We start from the raw sequence: 13,877 nt of genomic DNA on the forward strand, positions 1-13,877 counted from the left end.
CCCTTCCGCCCGCCGCCGCCGGGACGTCAGCGGAAGGGGCCGCGCGGGGCCGCTCTAGGCGGGCGGGAGGACCCGGGGGAGCAGACGAGAGGGCAGGTGGGGAAGGGCGATGCTCCGGGGGGCCTTGCTGGGCGGGGGGGGGATCTCCACTTGGGGGTGCACCCCCTGGTCCCCCCGCACCCCGGGGGATGCCTGCTGGGGAGGGGATGCTCCCACCCCCTATCCCGGGGCGAGGTCCCCACTTAGGGGGTGCAGCCCCTCTGTTCCTTCCACTGCACCCCGGGAGGGGGCCCATGCTGGGAGGGGGGGTGCACGCCCCGGTCCCCCCACACCTCCCGAGAGGGGATCCCCGCTGGGGAGGGGTGCACCCACCCAGGTCCCGCGCTGGGAGGTGGTACCCGATGGTGGGGTGCATCCACCCTGGTCCCCCCACACCCCAAAAGGGGGTCTCTGCTTGGGGGGGGTGCATCCACCCTGGTCCCCTCTGCGCCAGGGACAGTGCCCCCCCCGTCCCCTCTGCCCCAGGAGGGGGTCCCTGCTCGGGGGGATGCTCCCCCCCAATCCAGGAGGGGATAACTGCTGGGGGGGTGCTCCCACCCTGGTCCCCTCCCACCCCAGGATGGGGTCCCTGCTTGGCGGGGTGCTCCCACCCTGGTCCCCCACCCCATGAGGGGGTCCCTGCTATGGGGGTTGTCCCACCCTGGGTCCCCCCACGCACCCCGGAGGTGGTCCCCCGTTTGGGGATGACGCTGAACCCAGCTCCCCCCTCTGATCAGGCACCCTATATCCCACCCCGTCCCTCTCCTGCCGTCCCCGTGCCAGGCCAGGCCGTCCCCGCGGGACCCCTGGGTGGGACGGGGGCCTGTCCTTGCCAGCGGCGGACCTTGCCCTCCCTCAGCCCCTCCCGACAGAGTTTGGGCTCGGAGCTGAAGGCTGCACGGGATCCTGCGCCGTCCCCACCGCGCCGCCCGCATGGAGGTGAGCCCCGGGGCGGTGGGGAGCCCCCTGCTCCCCCCCACCCCTGTGGGGTTGGGGTGCCATCCCCGTGCCCCGCCACCGCCACCCCTCTGTGCCACCAGGTCCCCAAGAAGCTGGTAAACTCGGTGGCGGGCTGCGCCGATGACGCGCTGGCGGGACTGGTGGCCTGCAACCCTGGTCTTCGGCTCCTGCAGGGACACCGGGTGGTCCTGCGCGCTGACCTGGTGGCCATCCGGGGCCAGGTGGCCCTGCTTTCCGGGGGGGGCTCCGGCCACGAACCCGCCCACGCAGGTGAGCCCCCCACCGCCGCGGGCCGGCTGCCCCCGGCGCAGCCCCAAGCGCTCCGTCCCGCTCCGCAGGGTACGTCGGGAAGGGCATGCTGACCGGCGTGGTGGCCGGCGCGGTCTTCACCTCTCCGGCCGTGGGCAGCATCCTGGCGGCCATCCGGGCGGTGACGCAGGCTGGCGCAGGTAGGGTGGCACAGCGGGACGTGGGTTGGGGCTTCATCCCCTGCCATGGCTTCACCCCCCCGCCTCGCTGTCCCCCCCACAGCCGGGACCCTCCTGATCGTGAAGAACTACACCGGGGACCGGCTCAACTTTGGGCTGGCGCTGGAGCGGGCACGAGCGGAAGGGGCCGACGTGCGGATGGTGGTGGTGGGGGACGACAGCGCCTTCGCTGCCCCGAAGAAAGCCGGGCGCCGCGGCCTGTGCGGCACCGTCCTCATACACAAGGTCTGTAGGGTGCCGCTGGTGCCCAGGGCCTCCCCGCATTCCTGCGGGGATTTTGGGGGACGGGGCCCGGCGGTCCCTCACTCATGACTGCCCTTCGCAGGTGGCAGGGGCCCTGGCCGAGGCGGGAGCAAGCTTGAACGAGATCGTCGAGAAGGTGTCGGCGGCCGCCAAAGCCATGGGTACACACGCGGGACCCCTTGCTGCCCTGTGGGGACCCCCAGGGGTGCTGTGCCTTGTCCCCCATCCCCATCCCCCCCATCCCTCTTGGCACTTCACAGCCTCGGGGCAAATCAGAGCCCCCTCATGCCCCCCACCAGCCCCAAATCCCCCAGACTTAACCCCATCTTCCCTCCCCATGCAGGTACCCTGGGTCTCAGCCTGTCCCCCTGCAGCGTCCCGGGGTCCAAGCCCACCTTCCAGCTGGCTGACGATGAGATGGAGCTGGGCCTGGGTGAGGAGCCGCCCCCTCCCCGTGTCCCCCCCATGCCCTGGCGGGGGCTGAGTGCCCCCTGTCCCCCATGGGGCAGGCGTTGCCCGGCGCGGGAGGTGCCCGCAGCCTGGGGTGATGCCGCCCCATCTCCGCAGGGATCCACGGCGAGGCAGGCGTGCGCAGGATGAAGGTGAGTGGAGCCCCGCTGTCCCCCCTCCTTGTCCCGCTCCCCACACCCCCCCGCTCTGCCCTCATGGCCCCCCTGTGCCCCCCAGATTCTGCCGGCAGACGAGGCGGTGGAGACGATGCTGGCGCACATGACGGACCCCTCCAACGCCTCCCGCCTGCCCCTGAGCCCCGGTGAGCCCCCTGGCCCGCTGTGGCCGCCCCCAGACCCCCTGGGCGGGGGTCTCATTCTGCTCCCTACCCTGCAGGAGCCTCTGTGGTGCTGGTGGTGAACAACCTGGGCGGGCTGTCCTGCCTGGAGCTGGGCATCGTGGCCGGCGCAGCCGTGCGCTGCCTGGGTGAGTGCGGGGGGGTCTTGGGGCACCATTCCCTGGCTCTGGCCCTTCCGCTCCTGAGGACCCTTCCTGCAATCCCCCCTCGCTCATGGACCGCCCCCCGTCCCCGCAGAGAGCCGGGGCATCCACGTTGCCCGGGCTTTGGTGGGCTCCTTCATGACGGCGCTGGAGATGGCCGGGGTCTCCCTCACCCTCATGCTGGTGGACGAGGAGCTTGTGGGGCTGATCGGTGAGTGCCCGCCGGCGGGGATGCAGCACTGGATGGGGACGCAGGGGGTGCTGGCACTGGGTGACGGGACGGCCAGGACACCAGGTCAGCGAGGTGTCCCGAGGTGCCCTGGAGCTGGATGCCTGGCTGCCTGCACAGGCGGGGCTGCCGGACGTTTTGGCAAGGATCCGGCAGGGTTCCGGGCACTCCTTTCTCTCTTGCCTCCTGCTACTCCAGACGCCAAGACCACGGCCGTGGCTTGGCCCAACCTGGCCGCGGCACCTGCGACGAGCCAGAGGCAGGAGGTGCCGGCACCGAAGGAGGGACCAGGGACCGCGCAGCGTGAGACCAGCACGGGTACGGGCAGCCCCGGGGAGCTCGAGTCCCCCAGGAGCTGTCACCTCCCCGTGCCTCGGTTTCCCTGTCTCTCCCGGGGATGGGCAGGGGTGACGTCTCCTCCCCACAGGGCCTGACGCAGCACGGGTGCAGCTGGTCCTGGAGCGGGTGTGCAGCACCCTGCTCGACATGCAGGACAAGCTCAACGAGCTGGACCGCGCGGCGGGCGACGGGGACTGCGGCCACACGCACGCCCGGGCTGCCCGAGGTGGGTGCTGGCACCCTGGGGAGTGCCGGGGGGGGTCATCAGCAGGGGACTTGTGGGGAGAGGGTACCCCAGCCATCGCATCCCAGGAGTGGGGTCTTCCCTGGGACATTCCTTCTCAGGGAGAGGGGAACCCTGAGCTGTTCTCTCCGGCTGGGGAGCAGGATCTGCCCCCGAGCTGCCCCTCCCTGGGGTACAAGGTCCCCCCCCCAGCCGTCCCTTCCTGGAGGACAGGGTCCCCGCACCCTGGGACTCGTGACCCTAAAACATCTCTGCTCCCAGTGGCAGCTGCCTCAAGGCATGGGGGGCATCCCTGCTTGTCCCTAAGTGACAGAGATCCCCAGGTGCCCCTGGGGCACTTGGGGGTCCCCGGCTGCCCCCAGGGGAGATGGGGGTCCCCAGGGCCCCGTGGGTCAGCCGAGGGAAGCATCCCAGCCCATTCTCGCCTCCGCCCCTGCAGCCATCCAGGAGTGGGTGCGCGCCCGGCCCCCGCCGGCAGCCCCGGCCCAGCTCCTCTCCGCCTTGGCCGACCTGCTGCTGGAGAAGATGGGTGGCTCCTCTGGCGCGGTGAGCGCAGGGCGAGGGGAGGGGGTGTGGGTCTGGCTTGTCGCCCCGTGGGACCCTGGCTGTGCCAGCTCCGCGGGCGGTGACGAGGATGGTGTCCTGGCAGCTCTACGGGCTATTCCTGACAGCGGCCGCCCGGCCCCTGCTCAACCGCAACGACCTCCCAACGTGGGCTGACGCCATGGATGCTGGCATCGAAGCCATGCAGCGGTGAGTGCTGCGGGCTGTGGGACCCCTGGGCCCTCCACGGGACCCCCAGTCCCTCTGCAGGTCCCTGACAACCCCCTGCACCCCGTGCAGGTACGGAGGAGCTGCGCCAGGGGACAGGACGATGGTGAGTTGCTGGCATCCCGGGGGACGTGGCACAGAGCCACCCCACTGCCCACAAGCCACAGGGGCTGCCGGCCTGGCCACGGCCCTGGCTCTCAGCCCCCTTCCCCGTCTCTCCCAGCTGGACTCGCTGTGTGCTGCGGCGCAGGCTCTGCACGCCCTGCGCAGCCCCGGCGCCGACCTGCTGCCGGTGCTGGCCGCCGCCGTGCAGGTACGGGGCGGGGGGAGCCTGGCAGGCAGAGCCCAGAGCGGGCAGTCCGGAGCCGGGCTGGCAGGGGAACGGGATAGGAATCCCCGCGCATCCCCTTTTTTCCCCGGCAGAGCGCGGAGGCCGCGGCGGAGGCCACCAGGCAGATGGAGGCCGGGGCGGGCAGAGCCAGCTACATCAGCTCGGCCCAGCTGCTGCAGCCCGACCCGGGGGCGGTGGCGGTGGCGGCCGTGCTGCGGGCCGTGCTGGAGGGGCTGCGGAGCTGAGGGGCAGGTGGCCCTCGGCCACCCCCCTGCGGCTTCAGCGGTGACGGGGGACTTGGCAGCACGCCCCACGTACCCCCAATAAACCTTTGTGGCCCCCCTAAGCTGGCCCAGCCCTTACCATACAAGGGACAGGACATCAGCTGGTGGGGATGCACCCACTGTGTCCAGGACGTGTCCCCACGCGAAGGGGGATAGGAGCAGAGATCCAGCCCGTCCTGTGCTCCAGCGTGAGCGTGACTCTGCTGGGGAGGAAGGAAGCTGCTGGGTCGGCCACGAGCCCTCCCCACTGGGTGCTGGGAGGGGAAACCACAGTGCTCACAAGGCCCCAGGCATGTGGCCTTGGAGGAGCCTCTGGGAAAGGGACAAAGAAGAACCAGGGGATGGGGCAGAGCCTGCCCTGTGGCATGGGGCAAGGGCCTGGGGTGAGCAGGGGGACCCGCCAGCGTGAGCCCAGGCTGCTGGGGAGCTCCAGCTACCGGCGGCGGAGGGCAGGGTAGGAGCCAGCGAGCATAAGAGGGGGCACGGCCCCCAGGCAGTGTGGCTGGGCTCGGCCAGCACCGGGATCTGCTCCCCGAGCATCCAACTCTCCCACCCCATCTCCCGGGGCCCTCCTTGTCCCCAAGGATGCGGGTGCAGGAGCGCTGCAGAAGCCAGCGATTTATTACGTGTCCACGAGGGCCCCAGGAGGCTGCTCGGCTGGTCCCACCACCCGCGGGGCGGAGGGAGAGCCACAGGCAGCCCGATGAAGGGCAAGGCACGGTGCGAGGGTCCCGTCCATCCCTGCCGCCCCGAGCCGGGCCCCCTGCAGAGGAGATGGTCCCGGGGCGGGGGTAGCAGCACCGACAGGCGCAGGGGTGCTCCTCCGGCGGCTTCTGACCCGACGAGGCTCTGACAGCTCTGGCCACTGCATTGAGTGATGGCACTGTGGGGCGCGGGGAGGGCTCAAGGGCAGCCAGTTTGGCACAGACCGAGGTCCAGGCACGAGAGGCCAGCTGGACCCGGCAGGAGTTAGCACGTGGAGGCATGAGGATGCAGGCAGGAGCATCACGCGGCGGCTGCCCTCATCCGACGGCAGGCAGGAGGCCAATGCCAGGCCACAAAGGAGGCAGAGAGATGTCCTCACCGCAGCTGAGCCCGTTCCTCCCAGGGGCAGATGAGCATCAGGTGCAGACAGCGGGAGCCCGCAGCGAGGACAAGGCGACAGGCCGAGCGCGGGGCTGGCAGAGCAGGCAGGGAAGCGACGGGGTCGGAGAGCTCGGGGCTGGCAGCCCTGGGAGGGCAGGGAGAGACCTCGGCTGCTTGCAGGCATCAGCGCTCGGCGGTGAGCAGGGGCTGTGGGGAAAGCATGGGTGAGCCCGGTGCCTGCACCCCCCTGCCCGTCTCCCCCGTCCCTCCCCACCCCAGGGATGGGCCAGCTGGGGCTACGGTGGGAGGCAGGTCCCCCAGCTCAGCTCCCCAAAACCACCCTGCAGCCCAGCGGGCCCCCGCAGCGGAGCTGGTACCTGGCAAGAGTCTGGGGAGTCGGCATCAGGGCGCTTCCAGCTCGGCCTGGCCAGGGCGCCCAGCACCAGCACCCCGAAGAGGAGGATCAGGAGCCCCAGCAAGTTGGCAAAGACAGCCTCGGCGGGCAGGCGCTTGTACTCTGTCGTCCCATTTTTCCTTGGGAGAAAAAGGGCCAAGAGCTTTCCTGGATGTGCCCAGCCTTCCCCTAAGCCCGCGCAACCCTGTACCCACCCTGCAGCAGGGAGTTGTGCAGGTTACCCACGCACCTGAGGGGGGAATCGCTCGCTTCCCCTTTGCCGCCCCGTGCTTGGTTTCACTCGATGCCACTTCTGGCACCGAAAGACAACGACCAGCCCAAACCCCGCCTTGCCCCGAGCCTCCCTCCCTGCAAGGGCTCTCCCCACGCCCGCCGCGATGCTCACAGGCTGAAAAAGAGCTTCTCGTTGATGCCCGACACGCACGAGGCCACGGACAGCATGAGGATGGTGGAGCCGAAGAACACGTGGGCAGGCTTGTAGAGGGCACGGAGCCAGGCAGGAGCCCAGGGCAGCAGGAAGGCGCTGAAGCCGGCCAGCCACTGCAGGGAGGGGAGGTGAGGGCGAGGGACACGGGAGGGCCGGGGCGCAGGGGGGTGGGGGGCCGGGGCAGCACCCACCTGGCAGGAGAAGAGCAGCACGGTGGCCAGCCCCAGCCAGCTGTGCAGCGAGTACATGTTGGGCGTCCCGTGGACGTTGTGGAAGCGAAAGACGGCCGCCAGCCCCAGCACGGCCAGGCCGAAGGCTGCCAGGGCCAGGGCACCGTGCAGCACCTTCCAGGGGAGCTTGGGGCCGCTCCAGGCGGGGGGCAGGCGGTACACCAGGGCTGCTGTTGGGCGAGAGGGTCAGGCAGGAGCCGTGCCGGGACCACGCCGCCCCGCGCGCCTCGCTCACCTGCGCCGTACAGCACCACCATGCCTGTCACCATCAGCACCGGGTGCCAGTTGAACATCTGGGCGCTGCCGTCCAAGGCGAAGCCGCCGCGCCAGTGCTGGCACCAGGCGCTCACGAAGATCACGCACACGAAGCCCAGGCCACCCAGGAGGATGCAGAAGGGCAGGAAGGGCAGATCCAGCATATCTGCGACGGGATGGCGGTGTCTGGGGGAGAGCGAGGCGCCTGCTCAGCCTCTGCTGGGGCTCTCCGCTCGCACCGGCTCTCGCCTGCGTGCGGACACCCCCAGGGAGGAGCCAGACTGAAAGGGGAACCAGGCACCCCGAGGAGGGGCGGCTCTGGACCAGCTGCTGCCTGGCCAGGGAAGGAGGCCAGGGCTGGAGCCGGCCAGCTGGGGACGTGCAGGGTAAAACCGACTCCTGCAGAGCCAGGTCCCTGGGCAGCACCCCACCGCGCCGCCCTGGCACACTGCACCCCAGCACCGTGCCCAAGGAACAAGCAGCAAGGGCCCCACAGGAGGTCCACGTGTCTCCTGTAACCCTTCACCCCCCCACAGACCCCCCAGCACCCACAGTCCCCCCCTACATTGTCCCCAAGAACCCACTGACCTGATCCTTTTCCTCCCTCTCACACATACTTACATTCTCTTCACCCCCCCAGCACCCCCAAACCTGCACCCCAGCCCCACTTCCACCTCCCTACTGGCACCTGCACTCCTTCTCAACCTCCCCGGCACCTTGTACCCCTCCAGCGGCACCCACAGCACCAGGCTCACCCCAGCTGGGTGCGAGGAGGTACCCCTCCACCCCCCTGACCCGGACCCCGGCAGCCCCAGCACCTCGGCTCCCTCCTGCCTGCTCTGGGCCAGCCCTCGTCCCACCTGCTCCACCGGGGTCGGGGGGGACCCATGGGCAACAGCCCCACAACCCTGCCTGGGCTGGGCAGCGGGACGGGCAGGGCCCTGCCCTGGGTGCTGCCCTGAGCCCACGGGGCTCGAGCAGGTGACTGGCAGGAGCGGGGCTGCGCTCATTTGCCTGGCGATTTGCATCTGCCTCCAGAAATAGATATTTTTGTCTGCTCCCGCGGCGGGGAACGGCCCTGTCACCCCCCCAGATCAGCCGCCCCACGGGACTGCGAGGCAGGAGGTGGGTGGGACGCGGCCTCGGCGCACGACGGGGATCACGAGCTCCGCCACCCACTCGCTCCGAGACCTTGCAATGCTCGCCACGGCGCCGAGCCGCCCCATGGCCTCACGGCTCCCCCAAAGCCTGGCCCCCACGGCTGCCCCGGGCCTGGGGACGTGGGGCCTGGCCCCACGGCTCCCCCAGACCTGGTGAGACGGGGCCTGGCACCACGGCGCGAACATAGGGCCCGGCCCTATGGCTCCCCCAGGCCTGGGGAGACGGGGCCCGGCCCCGAGGCTCCCCCGAACCCAGGGGCCCCGTGGCTCCTCCTGACGCTGGGAACACAGAGCCGGCCCCACAGCTCCCCCGGCCCCGGCCTGGTCCCGGGGCCGTACCTCAGCCCCGCCCGCCGCCCGCCGAGCCCCGCCGCCCCCTCGGCCTCGCCGGGCGCCTCCATGTTGGACGGCGCCGCTCTGGCCGCTCGCCTCGGTGGCGGCTCCCGCCCGGGCCCGCGGCCAGCGAGAGCGACGGCCAGAGCGGCCCCCGCGCGGTTCCTCCAGCCGCGCGCTTCCGCCCCCGCCTCGGTGGCTGCGCCGTTGCCGTGGAGACGGAAGATGGCGGCCGCAGGTCAGCGCTCGGCCGCTCCCGGGGCGCGGAGGGTGGGACGCGGCGGGGACCACGGGCACCCGCAGCCCCGGGCACCGGGGATTGCCTGTGCACCGGGAGAGCGGCCCCCGGAGGCGGGGGGCACGGCGGCCTACCGGGGCGGGGGGTGGGCGGCGGTGGCACTACGGCCTCTCAGGGACTGGGGGCGGGGAGGGGCCCTCTCCGCGGGCCACGCATGGAGAGGACGCTGGGGGTGGCATGGGAGCCGGGGTGCGGGGAGCTGCCCCCTTTCCCGCCCCGTGTCCAGCCCTGTGGCTCCCTTTCGGAGAAGGAAGGCCTCAGCGCAGCACCCTCCTGCCAGGACACGTTCTCCTGGACCCCCCCCATCCCTCCGAGCACCACCTTACCTCCCTCTGTGTCACGTCCCTCTTTCCCTGGCACTGCCGTGCCACTGTCCCCAGGCAGCGCAGGCCCGGGGCTGGCTGTCAGCGGTGGGAGAAGCGGGCAGGAGGGCCGTGCCCCCTCGCTCGTCCCCAGACAGCCCCGTTCCCTCACCGCGTCCTCGTCCCCTCTCTGACCAGCTGCCCCAGGCAGGGTGTGCGGTCCTGGGGTGGGGCGAAGGAGAGCAATGCTGGGACACGGCGTGCCCAAACCTGCCCCCGTAGCGTGGCCTGCTCAGCACTGCCCACTGAGCCGTCAGCAGCTTTAGGGTTTGTCCAGCGTGAGGGGTGTGAATAACCTGCCTGGACGCTGCTCCCCGGGACTCGCACGTCTCCCTCGTCTCCCTGAATTTCTTCCCATCTGTTTCCTGAGATCGGGGTGGCTGTGAGGCTGGAGGGTGGGGGAGGAGAGACCGAACCTGAGCCCGCTGTGTGGTGAGAAGAGAGGAGAAATAGCTTATTTGTGAGAGCCCAGCTACAGACCAGGGCAGAGCACGGCTCTGCCTTGGTGTGCTAGAAACTGGCAGGGGCTGCTGTTGGCTTGACCTTCCTTTGGGTTTCCTGGCAGAGGAGGTTTGCGAGGTGCAGGAGGGTGCGTCCCACCCTGCCAAACGAAACCTCCACTCCCCTTCCAGGTCCCGGCTGCAGGGAGAGGCGACGCTGAGCCCCTCAGCTCCGAACCATGAGCTGGTTCTGCCGCTGGGGATGCCGGGGCTGAGGGCTCCAACCCCCGAAGGAAGATGCTCCAGACCAGCAACTACAGCCTGGTGCTGTTCCTGCAGTTCCTTCTGCTTTTCTACGACCTCTTCGTCAACTCTTTCTCGGAGCTGCTCCGCACGGCTCCTGCCGTCCAGCTCGTCCTCTTCATGTGAGTGCCAGGCGGGCGTAGCGGGTAATGCAGTGGGGCAGGAGGGCTGGGGTCTCACCGGGTTCTCTCTCCTCCTGCAGCATCCAGGACATCGCTATTCTCTTCAATGTCATCATCATCTTCCTCATGTTCTTCAACACCTTCGTCTTCCAGGCTGGGCTGGTCAATCTCCTCTTCCACAAGTTCAAGGGGACCATCCTACTGTCGGCGGCCTACCTGGTGCTCAGCATCTCCTTCCACGTCTGGGTTATGGTAGGCTGAGGCGGGCTCGGGGCTGCCGGCTTCTCCCGAGGGCAGGCAGCACAGGCAGCCGTTCACTCCTGCTCCCTTCGGTCCCTGTCCCCTGAGAGGAAGGCCACGATCTACCACCGCAGGGACCGTCTGGTGTCCCCCTGTGATTCCCTGCACGACCACCCTGTAGGCATTGGGCTGGAAGGGAGCTGCCCCATCCCGGCCCCTTCCCTAGGGACCGTGACCTGCCGGAAAATCCTCTTTCACCAAGGGAAGCCCAGCAGCTCCAGCTCTGTGCTGGCACAGGAGCCCACGCTGGGGTAATCCCCGCTGAAGTCCGTGACAGCAGCTCCTGGTTTACCTGGGATTAATCCCCAGCAAACGCCAGCGCTCAGAGCCTGGGGGCAGCCCCCTCCCCACTGGTGCCAAGCGGCACCGAGGGCTGTCAGGGTTCCTGGCTCTGTCCCCTTCTCTCCCTCATCTAAACTCCCTCCTGTCCCCTGCCCCAGCCACCAGCCCTCTCGGTCCCCCCTCCAGCCTCTGAGCGAGCGTCTGTCCCCACCCGGGGCCGGGGGCCGCCCCGCGCCAGGCTGCCCGAGCAGGCGGCCGCGCCGGTTGCTGCCCACGCCATCCGGGCAGGGGATTGACGGGGATTTGCAAGGATCTGAACTCTGAAGCTAGAATAGGTCCCGGCTCGCTGGCTAAATCCCCTGAGCTGCTTAACCTTTGGGGTGGGGGGCTGTTCCCCCAGCCAGCCCCTGGCCCGTGCAACGGCCTCGGGGCCGGCAGCACACCGGGCTGAGGGGTGCTGCCCCCAAACTAACGCACGGGTTATTCCTGGCTCCTGTCCGTCTGTCTGCCTCAGAACCTGCGGTGGCGGGACTCCAGCCGCTTCGTGTGGACCGAAGGCCTGCAGACCCTTTTTGTTTTTCAGCGGCTGGGTAAGGGCTCGTGGTCACAGGGTCCCTGGTGGGGTCCTGCCCCTTTTGGGGAGCCTGCGGGGGCGAAAGTGGGTGCCCACCCTCACCCCCTCCCTCCCGCAGCGGCCGTGCTCTACTGTTACTTCTACAAGAGGACGGCGGTGCATCTGGGCGACCCCCTCTTCTACCAGGACTCACTCTGGCTGCGCAAGGAGTTTGCGCAGTTCCGCGGCTGATGGCTCCCCTCGGGCTCTGGGTGACCCGCCGTCTCTCCCCTCGGCTCCCCGGCAGCTCCCGCCGTCTCTCTGCACCTCACGGGCCCCGCTGGGGACGGTTCCGGCTCGGGCACCTTCCTCCTCTTCCTCCCGGGGACCAGCCATTCCGCCGGCGCTGGCACAGCTCGTGCGAATGCCGGGAGTCGGTGGGAGGCTCGCGGTGCATCCCGGCTGTGTGGCGGGAAGGTCCGTCCCAGTGTCACAGCCCCTGTTGGGATTTGAGTGTTTTTGTAAACAGTAAAGAAATAAATTGGCTGCGTTTTCCAGTGGCTGCCTGCCGTCTGTGCGCCTGGGACCCCCCGGCTCTTCCCTTCCTCCCGCTGACAGCGGCTGCCATCCCGGCAGCCCTATCCCGGCCCTGGCCAGCTCAGCGCTGCGCTTGCAGGCACAGAACGGGGCTGTTCCCACCTTGCAGCCTGGGACGCTCGGCCCAACGTAGGAACGGAGACACAGCCGGAGGGCAGCCGGGGCTCGCCGCCCGCCCGGCCCCGCAGGCCCTCGGCCGGGCGCGGGACTCGAACCCGCGGCTCAGCGGCCCAGTCCTCCTGAGCCATAGAGAGGGCGGAGAGAGCGGCCGGGCGCCTTCCCGCCCAGCGCTCCCGGGAGCGAGGGCGGCGGCGGCGGTTCCCATGGAGATGGAAGATGGCGCCCAGGAGTGAGTGAGGGGCCGCGACGGGTAGCGGGGCCGGGACCGGGGGGCGACGGGTGGGAGCGGGCGCAAGCCAAGGCACAGCGGGGCCTGGACCAGGCCGGGAGCGGGGTTCAGCGGGGCGGGGAGCGGGGCTGGGGCCGGTCCGCGCCGCCCCCGCCCACGGCCGCCTTGTGCCGCAGGCCGCCAGCGCTCCTCGGCGCCGCTGCAGGTCCTGCTTTTCCTCAACGGGTGGTACAGCGCTACCTACTTCCTCCTGGAAGCCTTCGTCTTCGTGTACAAGGGTGAGCCCCCCACCCCGGCCCCCCCTGCTCCCCCAGGGCAGCAGCCCCCTGCCCCGAGCCCCAGGGCCCTCGGTGCAGGCCCTGAGAGCGGCGGTGGCTGTGCCCGCAGTGCTGCTGCTGCCGTACCCCTTCACCAACCTGGTGCTGGACGTGGTGCTGCTCTTCCTCTACCTCGGCACTGAGGCCACCCGCATCTTCTTCGGTAAGTCCTGGGGACAGCGGGGCGGGGGTGGCATTCCCTGGGGTGACACCAGGCTCCGGAGACCCCCCCAGGAACTGCTGGGGCAGAGCTGGGACCGTGGCGGTGCCGTTTACCGTGTCCCCCCACTGCAGAGACCTGGGGGGGCCCCACAGGGCCGGTGGGGGACACCCCCCTAACCGCGTGCCCCGCAGGGTCCAAGGGCAACCTGTGCCAGCGGAAAGTGCCACTTTCCATCAGCCTGGCCCTGACCGTCCCGGCAGCCGTGATGGCGGCCTATTACCTGCTGCTGCAGACCTACGCCCTGCGCCTGGAAGCCATCCTCAGCGCCATCCTCCTCCTCTTCTACGCCGTGGAGCTGCTGCTCGGCGTCCTCGCACTGGTTTCCTTCTCCAGGTACCGCTGCCCGTCCACACCGTGCAGGGAGCCGGGTAACGCCAGGGCGCCGCAGGAGCCGGCACGGTGAGCTGCCACGTCGGTTTGGCACTGACACGTCCCCCTCTTTCGTTCTTCACAGCGTGGATTCGTACTGAGGCCCTGCGCCACGCCAAAGGACCAGGCACAGAGCAGCACAGGTACGCGAGGCGGCAGGGAGCCAGCGGCCTCGGTGCCGGCTCCATCTCCCAGCCCGCAGCACGGGGCCAGGCCCACGCCGGTGCCCGCAGGCAGCCCCTGCCCACAGGCAGCCCCAGGCAGGGCGTCTCCACCCTGCCTGCCCTCTGCTTCGCCCGCAGCATGCACGAGCGACCTGCCGGGCAGCACCAACCCGCTGCCACCTGGGACGCGGCCCCCAGGGCTTGTGATGCGCAAGTCAGTTTGAGGTACAGAGAATTATTTTTTTTTTTCTTTTCTACTGTCTTCTCAGAATAATTCACTATTTTCCAATAAATACTTATTTTTACCTGGGCATGTGGCTTCCCCTGGGGCAGCGGGCTGGGCATGAAGTGCTCAGGAGCTTCCAGCACCGTGCCGCTGCCCCACAGCGCTGCCCTGAGCCGGCCTGGGGGGC

At 69.8% G+C, this 13,877-nt stretch overlaps 4 protein-coding genes across 15 annotated transcripts; 3 read left to right on the plus strand and 1 right to left on the minus strand.

Annotated features, from left to right (window-relative positions):
- The first annotated feature begins 4 nt into the window (after nt 1-4).
- Nucleotides 5-4,990, plus strand: TKFC (triokinase and FMN cyclase). 7 transcript variants are annotated; one of them, XM_075163531.1, is made up of 18 exons: nt 5-96; nt 823-978; nt 1,080-1,269; nt 1,338-1,448; nt 1,531-1,712; nt 1,813-1,891; nt 2,074-2,163; nt 2,298-2,332; nt 2,418-2,502; nt 2,577-2,666; nt 2,776-2,892; nt 3,109-3,228; nt 3,338-3,475; nt 3,933-4,039; nt 4,143-4,246; nt 4,337-4,370; nt 4,488-4,577; nt 4,688-4,990. In XM_075163531.1, exons 2-18 carry the CDS (start codon nt 973-975, stop codon nt 4,838-4,840), a joined length of 1,731 nt encoding a protein of 576 aa, XP_075019632.1. In that variant the 5' UTR covers nt 5-96; nt 823-972; the 3' UTR covers nt 4,841-4,990. The 7 variants fall into 7 exon arrangements, with proteins under 7 accessions (XP_075019632.1, XP_075019635.1, XP_075019636.1 ...); XM_075163534.1 differs by having other exon boundaries at nt 11-96; nt 1,080-1,094; nt 4,688-4,988; XM_075163533.1 differs by having other exon boundaries at nt 26-96; nt 899-978.
- Nucleotides 4,991-5,482: 492 nt separating this feature from the next.
- CYB561A3 (cytochrome b561 family member A3) lies at nt 5,483-8,868 on the minus strand. Of its 4 annotated transcripts, none has more exons than XM_075163567.1 (6): nt 8,792-8,868; nt 7,273-7,478; nt 6,999-7,207; nt 6,766-6,920; nt 6,343-6,499; nt 5,483-6,172 (listed from the first exon to the last, which is right to left on the minus strand). In XM_075163567.1, exons 1-6 carry the CDS (start codon nt 8,851-8,853, stop codon nt 6,149-6,151), a joined length of 813 nt encoding a protein of 270 aa, XP_075019668.1. In that variant the 5' UTR covers nt 8,854-8,868; the 3' UTR covers nt 5,483-6,148. The 4 variants fall into 4 exon arrangements, with proteins under 4 accessions (XP_075019668.1, XP_075019671.1, XP_075019669.1 ...); XM_075163570.1 differs by lacking the exon at nt 8,792-8,868 and adding an exon at nt 8,603-8,770; XM_075163568.1 differs by lacking the exon at nt 8,792-8,868 and adding an exon at nt 8,484-8,590.
- A 67-nt stretch (nt 8,869-8,935) lies between these two features.
- On the plus strand, nt 8,936-12,002 carry TMEM138 (transmembrane protein 138). Of its 2 annotated transcripts, none has more exons than XM_075163578.1 (5): nt 8,936-9,023; nt 10,078-10,310; nt 10,391-10,562; nt 11,407-11,482; nt 11,585-12,002. In XM_075163578.1, the coding sequence occupies exons 2-5, from the start codon at nt 10,183-10,185 to the stop codon at nt 11,695-11,697; spliced, it is 489 nt and encodes a 162-aa protein (XP_075019679.1). In that variant the 5' UTR covers nt 8,936-9,023; nt 10,078-10,182; the 3' UTR covers nt 11,698-12,002. The 2 variants fall into 2 exon arrangements, with proteins under 2 accessions (XP_075019679.1, XP_075019680.1); XM_075163579.1 differs by having other exon boundaries at nt 10,391-10,529.
- A 98-nt stretch (nt 12,003-12,100) lies between these two features.
- TMEM216 (transmembrane protein 216) lies at nt 12,101-13,775 on the plus strand. Of its 2 annotated transcripts, XM_075163583.1 has the most exons (6): nt 12,101-12,391; nt 12,568-12,669; nt 12,779-12,871; nt 13,063-13,264; nt 13,386-13,443; nt 13,603-13,775. In XM_075163583.1, exons 1-5 carry the CDS (start codon nt 12,379-12,381, stop codon nt 13,399-13,401), a joined length of 426 nt encoding a protein of 141 aa, XP_075019684.1. In that variant the 5' UTR covers nt 12,101-12,378; the 3' UTR covers nt 13,402-13,443; nt 13,603-13,775. The 2 variants fall into 2 exon arrangements, with proteins under 2 accessions (XP_075019684.1, XP_075019683.1); XM_075163582.1 differs by lacking the exon at nt 13,603-13,775 and having other exon boundaries at nt 13,063-13,592.
- The last annotated feature ends 102 nt before the right edge of the window (nt 13,776-13,877 follow it).

The sequence above is a fragment of the Calonectris borealis genome, chromosome 14 (assembly GCF_964195595.1).
Source record: "Calonectris borealis chromosome 14, bCalBor7.hap1.2, whole genome shotgun sequence".
Lineage (NCBI taxonomy): Eukaryota > Metazoa > Chordata > Aves > Procellariiformes > Procellariidae > Calonectris > Calonectris borealis.

Coding starts and splice junctions, on each gene's coding strand:
- TMEM138 (XM_075163578.1), top strand. CDS start 10,183: ATGCTCCAGACCAGCAACTACAGCCTGGTGCTGTTCCTGCAGTTCCTT. Junction 10,311..10,390: donor GTCCAGCTCGTCCTCTTCAT/GTGAGTGCCAGG, acceptor CTCCTCCTGCAG/CATCCAGGACATCGCTATTC. Junction 11,483..11,584: donor TTTTGTTTTTCAGCGGCTGG/GTAAGGGCTCGT, acceptor TCCCTCCCGCAG/CGGCCGTGCTCTACTGTTAC.
- CYB561A3 (XM_075163567.1), bottom strand. CDS start 8,853: ATGGAGGCGCCCGGCGAGGCCGAGGGGGCGGCGGGGCTCGGCGGGCGG. Junction 7,208..7,272: donor GGTGGTGCTGTACGGCGCAG/GTGAGCGAGGCG, acceptor CTCGCCCAACAG/CAGCCCTGGTGTACCGCCTG. Junction 6,921..6,998: donor TGCTGCTCTTCTCCTGCCAG/GTGGGTGCTGCC, acceptor CCCTCCCTGCAG/TGGCTGGCCGGCTTCAGCGC.
- TKFC (XM_075163531.1), top strand. Junction 1,449..1,530: donor GGTGACGCAGGCTGGCGCAG/GTAGGGTGGCAC, acceptor TCCCCCCCACAG/CCGGGACCCTCCTGATCGTG. Junction 2,667..2,775: donor CGCAGCCGTGCGCTGCCTGG/GTGAGTGCGGGG, acceptor CCGTCCCCGCAG/AGAGCCGGGGCATCCACGTT.
- TMEM216 (XM_075163582.1), top strand. Junction 12,670..12,778: donor CTTCGTCTTCGTGTACAAGG/GTGAGCCCCCCA, acceptor CTGTGCCCGCAG/TGCTGCTGCTGCCGTACCCC. Junction 12,872..13,062: donor GGCCACCCGCATCTTCTTCG/GTAAGTCCTGGG, acceptor CGTGCCCCGCAG/GGTCCAAGGGCAACCTGTGC.